General features: G+C 39.5%; 1 protein-coding gene across 1 annotated transcript in view; it reads left to right on the plus strand.

The window, feature by feature from the left end:
* The window catches only part of ca16b (carbonic anhydrase XVI b), a 91,161-nt gene that overhangs the window by 48,423 nt on the left and 33,073 nt on the right, over window positions 1-9,665 (plus strand). The window contains exon 4 of the mRNA XM_031852242.1: window positions 3,536-3,684. Coding sequence (XP_031708102.1) covers window positions 3,536-3,684 — 149 coding nt within the window. The remainder of the gene's footprint in view (window positions 1-3,535; window positions 3,685-9,665) is intronic.

Consider the following 9,665-nt stretch of genomic DNA (forward strand, 5'->3'; position numbering starts at 1 on the left):
GGATGGCCCTATCCAGAGGCAGTGATTGGTTTGTCCGCTCTAGAGACATGATGGCCGGCTCTTTGAAGAGGACTCGCTCCCTATATGAACATACTCCAGAATATTATATTCCATTTCCATCAATAGTTCCCCTGAAGGCGGCACGTTGTTCCTTTAATGGTAGTGTTTACTCTCTATTTACCATCCATAGTCAGGCTGTCCAGCTATTTGTATAGATTTCTGTCACATATGGTAACACAGATTAATTGCCTTTACTGCATATGGACCAATTATGCGTCCTATCTTGCTTCATGCTTATAAGGCCAATTGTGAATCAGGAAAAACCCCGACCCTGTTTATTTTTTTTATTTTTTGAATGCAGCCACTAGGGGCTGCTGAAGTCCAAATGTTCAAATCCTGCACAGAGGGGCTTTATCATCCTTCATTCTATTTAAAAGTCAATGTTGTAATTAAGAACTGAGTGAATAGATCTTAGAAGTTCATCGAGATTGATTTCACAAGGTTCCCTTGTGCCGTGACCTGCTTTGAGATTGAGCTGACTTTCCGCCATTCAAGCAGTGTTCCTCAACAAAACATTTCTCAGTGAAATTTCAAACAACTCTCCACCAAATTCATGAAATGGGAAGGCCCAAGAGACATTTGCATTGATCAAGGATTTACTTTCACACGCACTCCCCGTCTCTCACTGGATGTGATTCAAGGTCTTTTTGGCTTAGCTTCTAATTCCTGCTCTGCTGTTGGAGGGTTCAAACACACCCAAGGCAGCATTTCTAATGAAACTCTCATGACCAGCCAGTATCCCCTTTCCTTGACTTTCCTTGTGCTGCAGACAGGATTACACAAACTCAACAACAGAAAAACAGGGATTTATTGCCATCCTTGTGAATATGTATGTGTTTTGCAAATGAGTTGCTCAATCATGATCATGTCATGGGTAGTTATTTCGCATACAGACTGATTTTCCCTCTGACCTGATGCTTTTAGTCTGAGAAATCTCCTCCATCTGAGACGTGTTCCTTCATACTGTGGGCCAGCTTAAGCATCACTGGCACATTAATACTGCTGGCAGATTCTTTCTTGCCTCACAAGAGGGGCTCAGCTCAGCTCATCCTCCATCACTCAAGGTTCTCCTCTCTTCAGATCTCCGCTTCTCTCTCGTCCTCTTCTCTGGATCTCACACTTGATTCTTCCTGCTGGTAATCACTGCATGGAGATCTGTTTCACTTATCTTGATGTCATCCATTCCCTCTGCACAGAGTCTGTTTGCTCGTACCAACGCTCATACTCGTGGTTTGCTTTGTGTGATGTGATTAAAAGTGGGTTGTCCTTTATTCACTTTGCTTGTAACGAGGGGGAATCAACCGACAGAGCAATGGTGCTCCTCTCGCTAATGATGTCTAATGTAGACGTGGTACAGGTCTATAAATACATTAACAAGTAACCTCAGCCAGGACAGCAGAAGGATGGTAATATGCCTCGTCATGGTTGTGTTTTGGATGTCATAGAAAACTGAAGAACTAATGGAGCTTAAACTCGCCCTTTCAGGACACCGCGGAGTGAATTCACAAACGTAGGCTTCCATGAGAAGCAGACAGGCTGAACTTTTAAGGGGAATCCAAATTGCTGTTGTCATGTAAAAATATCATAAGAGCAGTAATGTGTGTTTTAACCTCAGGAGGCGGATTACATGTCCCACTTTAAAAATTGTGAAAATGTTATGACCCTTAAAAACTCCTCTCAGAAGCCACTGCATGATTTTAAAAGTGCTCAAGCTAGTAACATTGATACATTTCTCATCCGAAATTAGACATTTTGGACTTAATGGACCTTTTTTGGCAGATAGGAACAACATGCAAAGCGGTGGTGTCATTCCCTCTGTGATTATGCTGTTTGATACGGTCTGCTCTCTTCAAGCAAACCCCAATATTTAGCAAAAGTTGTAATATTTGAGGATACTGAGGTTAGAGAATTATTTCTCAGGCAGTTTTGCTTCACTTCCTGAATCTCAGGCGTTTGATAGGTAAGGGAATATTGGATTATAAAAAGTCTAGTTTAAATACTAGCAACCTCACAGCCTACGTGAATAACCTAATAGTAATAGCAAGCTTAAAAGGAATTTATATATTTTTTGGTTTCACAGTTTAGATAAGATTTGAGACCAAACCATTATTGAACATTAAATTCCACAGAATTGCGCAACATAATACTTTCATCACAGCCTGTTTTGAGATCTCAAAGGCCTGAACTGTTATACTTACTGTATATTTACCCTTTCAAAAATGATTTAGCAAATCACTGATGAATGAAATGTCATAAAATATTGTTAAACTCTTGCAGTCATATTTTTAAAGCCATATTCTTCTGTGTACAGTAATGAAACTCAGTTACTGTAAACACTTTTACAATGCATTCATGGGACATTAATTACCATGACTGATAGTGGCACAGCATAAATACATGCTGCAATAAACACCTAATTACAAGATCTGGATTACAAGATCTTCTGGAACAGAATGTCAAACCTTCATGATGCAGAAACTGGCAGTAACCTTGAATTCCAGACATTTTTAAAATGATTGCTATTCTACAGCTGAAGCAACGTCATTACAGCCTGACACAAAGCTAGCCGGTGGAAGAAGATAACGAAGCAGGGGAATTCCATTAGAGATAGTCGCTTTGCCTATAGCTGTTCACCACAGTCAACCAATGGGACGTCAAGGCTACTGCAAGAGGCTGGCGTTGGCACATCAGTGGCGTCATTGTTAAGAGTGTCCAACAATGACTTTGTACCTATAGCAATGATGATTCCTCCACGTACAGAAACAAATCCTATCAGGCTGTGGGTTGCCAGGTAGCAAAGCTTCCCTCTTGCTGCTCTTCCATCCCACTGAGTCAAGATCCTTTGTGATTTTCTTAGCTCTTTGTCCTGATTAAACTATATATTCTGTGTCGTAATTTCAAAACAAAACCAAGTCTGTGTTCAAGGCAGCGTATTCAACATAACAATATCATCTAGAACATTGAAGTAGCAGAGGAAATGTGGAGTTAAACACATTAAACACTAAATCAAATCGGAGCGAGTCTACAATCTTCGCCAAGTTGTTGGTTCATACTGACGACGTCACAGGGAGAGACTATGACTGATAAACAAATGAATCGGTGTCTGAAGCAGGTAGAAATGGCATTGTGTCGTGTTATCATAGAAAACAGATTATGTTTGATATTTGGAGATAACAAAGTTCATCGTCTCTGGATCAAAAGCTTATAGAACAAATATGAACACCACAGAGTTGAAATGTGTTATTTTTGAGATCATGCGATAATTGAGTTGTCGTTACAGGAAAAAAAACAGATGAGAGTTTAGATAATAAGGATTAAGTTGTGATATTGAGATAACGGATAACAAAGAACATGAGCAGCCTCCACCGCTCTGAGCTTCCGTGGAATCACATCTTTGACTATCTGCCTTCTGCTGCCGTGAGTGTACTCAATTTTCCTTCTTTGTTTGATTCCATGTTTTTGTGTTTGTCTCCAGTTGCTGTTCTCCTGAAGGATGACTACTTTGTAAGAGGTGCTGGACTGCCCGGGCGTTTTAAGGCTGAGAAGATGGAGTTTCACTGGGGCCATAGTAATGGATCAGCAGGCTCAGAACACAGCATAAATGGCAGAAGGTTTCCTGTAGAGGTAAAGCGTCCTTTCACCACAATCCACTTTGATAAATGTGCAATTTGGGGCCACGAGGGTCCATATTGAATATTGGAGCCAAGTACAGATGTGAGGCAGCACATTGATGCTTCTAAAATTGAGTATACCTCGTCTCCAAGAAGCACCACTGGACTGAGAGCTGATCGTTGAAGAAAACCCAATTCAGTGTGATCAAAAGCTATTTTTAGGTAAACGCTGGCTTCCAAAGGATGGTGAAATGGACCATCAGGGGTTATCTCAGTTATCTCTCAAACATATGAACTTGAGTTGCATTATGGGAAGCGTAGAATCCAGCATTCCTGATACTTAACCCAGACTAGAGACTATGACTATCTCAGCCTCTGCTTTGATTCTGACCTTTTTTATTAATATTTTTTCGTGAGTTCCCTAACTCTATATGAAAAATCCATATAAAATGACTGGAGAACCCCTTTAAAACCTTAAGACTAAGAAATTAAAAGCAGTACAAGAAACGGACATTAAACAAAAAACAAACTAAATGGCTTCTATTCTTTAAAATACTTTCCGCTGTTACTGGTCAGTTGTTAATCAATACAACAATAACATCTTTCTACGTAACATCTTTTGAACCACTGTCACAATCGGATCATTTACAATAGAAAATATGAAAAATGTCATCAATGAAAGCAGAGTTAAAAGACGTCGAGGAAAAGTACAGTTTTCTAGAGTAGAGTCTAAATAAGATGAACAATGAAGCAGAAGTTTGTACTTTTCTCGCTCTAAAAGTGCTTTTTGCACACAAGGTCGCAACACATTTGTCAATGCCATTAGTGTCAAAAGACAAACGGCAGACAAAAGAGACAAAGGAAGAACAGACTGCAGAAGTAATAAAGGAAAGCGGAAACTAAATTATCATCCTCTCTTGTAGCACAGATATAAAGGGTATTAAGTCTGAAACCTTTTGGTATTATTTATTCTGGCTCCTGGATTAAAGCAGAAATCCTATTTCTGTGTGGTGCAGAGAATTGGTTATTAGTGCCTTTCAAATGTTTATGATTTACAATGCCATCATCTAAAATGGATTAGCAAATGTGTCTCACTCTTACATTTTGTGGGGTTATACAAAATGTTTTTTTTTATCCCCTCTATTGTCAAACACTAATAATTAGTGTAAATATAACAGTGTATGAAAACAGGAAATGGCTGTTAGTGTGTCCTATCTCCAAACACACAGCTAGAGTCCTCCTGTGTTTATTTCTTGGCCCTGTTCTTTGGAGCCCTCTATACAAGCACAGCTTTTGATGCTGAAAGGCTGAGTAATTAGATTTATTTTTGCCACATCACTTTGTGTTCAATGTACCGGTAGTGTTAAAGGGCACCGGATTATATACAGCCATTATAAAGCTGTTGTGCGTACGGCTCCTTTGATGGCGTGCTTCTAAATAAGACAATGAGATTCTCTTTAATGACCAATTTAGGCAGCCGTTAGAAAAACCAGCCTAGCAAGAAGAAGAGAATAATGCCCTTAGGATTCATCATTTATAAATGCAATATATATATATTTGTAGTTTTGCATGTTTTTGTGTGTAGTCCAAAGTTTTTGTATCAGCCTCTCTGTCAAAGAACATGGATTCCTCCAAGGTTAATGTGCTCGTAGTTTAAAAGGATGAAGCTCTCTTTAAATAGGAAACATAAGCCAACGAGGAAACATTGTGAAGTAGCTTAGCTACTAACGAAAGGAAGAAAATAGTAAAAATAAGGATATTAAAAAAAAAGAAATCGAAATATGTCCACGAATGTGTGTGTATATGAGGAAAATAAAAACATAAATAGGATTAGATATTGTTTTGATGTTTCTTGTTGTAACTGCACAGGAAACACCAATTCAACCAATCTCAGTCAGCTGTAAGACCTGAACGCTTGGTGCTACAATTGAGAGTGCATAAAAACTAGTTTACAACGAAGTAGAAATGTTGAAATATACGGCTAAAGGTAAGGGGTACAGGATACAGTGTAAATGCAAACCTTGACCAAACCTGTTGAAACAAAGAAAGGGATCAAGACAATGACAGGATTACAGTATAAAAACATATAATAATCCTATCCATGTTTATACACTAATAGGATTAAAGAACCATCGGTTTAAATCCATTTTAAAGAACACGATTTGGAACATAGAAAGGGCTACATCAGACAAAGAAGGTTGCTTTAGAGCGTTTTGCTCATGCATCCGTGTATTTCTTGCTAATATAAAGGCATTTTAATTACCAAAAGCTCTGCCATTTGGATACAAAGGTAGAATGATTATTTTTCAGAACTCAAAGGATGAGTGACCCTATTCTCGTACTATTTGATCTGTTAACACAGCCCTCACAGGACTTACTTGATATTCAGTATGATGGGGTTGAGGGTTCGTAAATGACACCATGGAGAGATGTTCAAAGGAATTTCAGCATTAGTAAAAATAGGCCCAAAAAAAAAGGCCGCCACTCATGGCAACCTAGCAGTCATATCCTCATGGGAAATGCATAGTCTCTGCTACAGGAAGCACAAAAAGGAATATTCCATCCACATATCCGCAAAGATGTTTCCTGTGAACGACACACTGTATATGTGCGGCATATATGCAGACGCAGCACCGGGTGGGAGGTCTGCTTTTTAAAATGATTCTCTTTATCAATAGGTTAGACTGCATGTCTCAAACGTGATGTATTATTTCACTCTCTGAATGAGAAGGTGGAGGGAAATCAAATGATGAATGGTTGGAAGGGAACGTGGTTATGCGGGATCTAGCCGTTGGCCATTAAACTTCATCCTGTGAGATGTAGCATTTTCATATTTATGCCTTGACAGAGTTTGATATATTTAATATTCTATAACATCCGACACCACATGCGCAGCAACATTTTATGTTCATAAATGTTTGTCTTTGACATACCCGGTGATCTTTCACAGCAGAGAGGTGGGCTTTTGTTTTGTTTGGTATATCTTTTGTTCTTCGAGAGTTGAGCAGAATGACCTTGGAGGTTGAGCTCCAGCGCTTGTCTGTCTCTGCTAAACAGAGACTGTTTTCCAAACTGCTGTCTAATTATCTCTCCACTTCAAATGAGTCACATTCAGCCCTGAGTTACTTATAAAACGCCACATAAAGCGTTTATTGTTATGGTCTGAGGAAAAAAAGACTCTAAATGTGTATTCCACCTGCTTGGAAGCTTGAAAACACATGTCGTTCACACATGGGTACAAAAAAATCAGAAAGCTGCATTATAGAGCTGCTCTGTCTTTGTAACATGGCCATGTAAAAAAAAAAAAAAACCACGGCTGCTCGGCCTTTGGCTCACGAGCTTGACATTAATCTAAGCACGGTCTCTTTCATGGGAGTGAAATGGGGAAATCGATAGATGGACCACCTGTTCGCTCTAACAGCACAATGAAAAATGAAACAGTGGATTTCTTTTTCTGCCTCAGGGTACCATAAGGATATATTTTCTAATAATATATTAGGGTGTCACCAAAGTTGGATTAATTATGCATGGATTACAAATCACACCTCGGAAGGGTACACACAGTACTGCGGATGTATGAAGTGTTGGGGGTGGGTGTACAGTACGGTACATTTCAGGAAGAGGAAAGCTCCAGTAGCACTGAAAGCAAGACTAATGACGGTGGGTATGGCGACCCTGAGAGCTTTATACACATACTAAAAGGAGAGAACACGGAAAACACCATACGTAAATGTGATGGAACTAAAAACTGATGAACACGCGACTGGTTTGTGGCGCATACGTTCCTGAAGCCCCATCAGTGGTGTTGGAAAACGAGTGAAGGATGAATTGGTTGGCTAGAAAGACTAACGCTAGAGGCAAGCAAATATCTGCAATCATATCTGAATGGTGCAATCAGAATGACTGTTTGTTTGTTTTTTTTTCATCTTCTTGTTTTGTCTATTTGCATGTGTTAAAGCTCTCAGGGTCACCGGAGCAATAACAGGACAAAAGAATGATGCATGTTTATAGATGTCTGACTCGCAACAGCCATCATAGCAACAAATCATCAACACAATGGATATGTTTAATATATGATCACATATATATATATATATATATGATCATAAATAAAGAAAGAAAGGTCAATTGAATTGTTATTGAAACCACAGATGAAGTCATTTATTTCAGCCCTGTTGCTTTCTGTTAACATCATTGTTGGACAGTGAATACATGTATTAGCATTCTGATCATAATGGGCTCTTGGGTTTGTCTTCTGTGCCTTCATTTTGGATTTGAGTGGGTACATTTGCTCAAAAGATTTGGGCTTTGCTTCGTAGTGGCACTTCACATTGCCGCTTTTCATAATCATCACGGCCTCTGAACGTATGAGGCATACTGGTTTTTTAACTGCCCGTGGGAAGACTAAAGATATGAGTCTGTCCATTCTTGGTTAAAGGCTCTGGTTAAGGTATTCCAGTACTTACTAGTCCAACTGTCCGGCCTCTCGTCCAGTCTCTCTCGTCTGTGTGTATCTCACTCGATACAGATACTTGATTGGCTGAGTGGCATCACATGATATGATTTACAACGCATGTAATTGGTCGGTGTGTTTCCTGGACCGCTGAAGGAGTGCCGTAAAATCTGGAAAAGCTGTGCCTGTTAAAATAGAAGCGCTCCGTCAAAATGTAATAATTTCGGTATATAGGTCCAGGGTCCAGATACAACGGCATCTGGGTCCGGATCCGGACCGTATTCCGCCTATTAGTGACCCCTGTTGCCGTGAATCTTTGTGCATTCTTAGCGCTTTGTGTTATTTTAAATGTACGTACATGGATTGTAATTACATTATATCTGTTTACTAACACATAATCCTATTCTCTTTTGCTCTATTTTTTCCATTTTCCATGAAGTTCTCTGTCAGTGATCTGAATGTGAAACACCAAGTTTCATGTATTAGTTATCAATATCTGGCTGTCTTGGGAAATCAGGCCAAACATGACTTTGATTTTCACCTGTTTGTGCTTAAATGGAACTTGGGAATGCGGAGCAGCGTTCAGAGCTTGTGTTTGCGCTCCCTTTGTGTGATGTCTGCTCCACAGACCAGACTGGAGGTAAATTATAAAGCTCAGATAATCTTTTGTTTGTCTTTCAGTTTCCTCTGGTTACAGCTGGCGAAAGACCGCCAGCTGTACCCACCATTTTCAGATTTTCTTTACATATTTCTTTCTTCAACAGCGTGGTACTTTTGTGCTGACAAAACAAACATGTATGAGTGTGTCTGAATGATTTAAGAGAGCTTAAAAATTGGTCAGACCACCTGTCTGTCCTGATAAAAATCAACAACTTCCGGCGATATCTCACGATGTGAATGAAGTTTACTCTAAGAAGGGCGTTTTGTGCCAGAGCTCGCAAACATACAGAGAAACAAAGTGTGCAATCAAGTGGTTCAGATTGCTTTCACGAACATTTCTTTTTTTATTGGCTGCAATGAAAGTGTTTGGCAGTTGAATATCACGTTTTCCACTGTGCTCTTAATAAGAGCCGGTCACGCGAGCCAATGTCACTGAGTAAATGAAGCCTAAGGGGGACAGCTTAATTGGGTAATGTAGTTAATAACATCTGAAGGGTGATGAATAGCTGGAGCTCTTTCTTGTGGAGTTCTCGCACAACAAATTAGTTCCATTAAAGGCTGCAGTTAAAGGAACTCTGAAGGAAACGTATTAACTTCAATTATCGGGATTGAGACATTTTGTACCTGTTTTAGGCCTTTGGTATGCAATAATGGATTTATTTATTCTTTTTGCCTCTGTTTTATGTACAGCCAATTGTGGCTGGGTTCCCCCCCCCCCCCCCCATCGTAATTTTTCTTTGAAAAAAGAAAAAAGGCAAGCATACCCTTTAATTAAATCAACATCGAGGACCTTTTTTTTATTGCCAATTAACTTGGTTCAGTGACATGAAAGGGTTTTTCATTTTAAAGAGGCTTCAGACAGCGAGATGATGGACAGCTCC

Source organism: Anarrhichthys ocellatus, unplaced genomic scaffold, assembly GCF_004355925.1.
Source record: "Anarrhichthys ocellatus isolate YVR2014 unplaced genomic scaffold, GSC_Weel_1.0 scaffold1, whole genome shotgun sequence".
Taxonomy (NCBI): Eukaryota; Metazoa; Chordata; class Actinopteri; order Perciformes; family Anarhichadidae; genus Anarrhichthys; species Anarrhichthys ocellatus.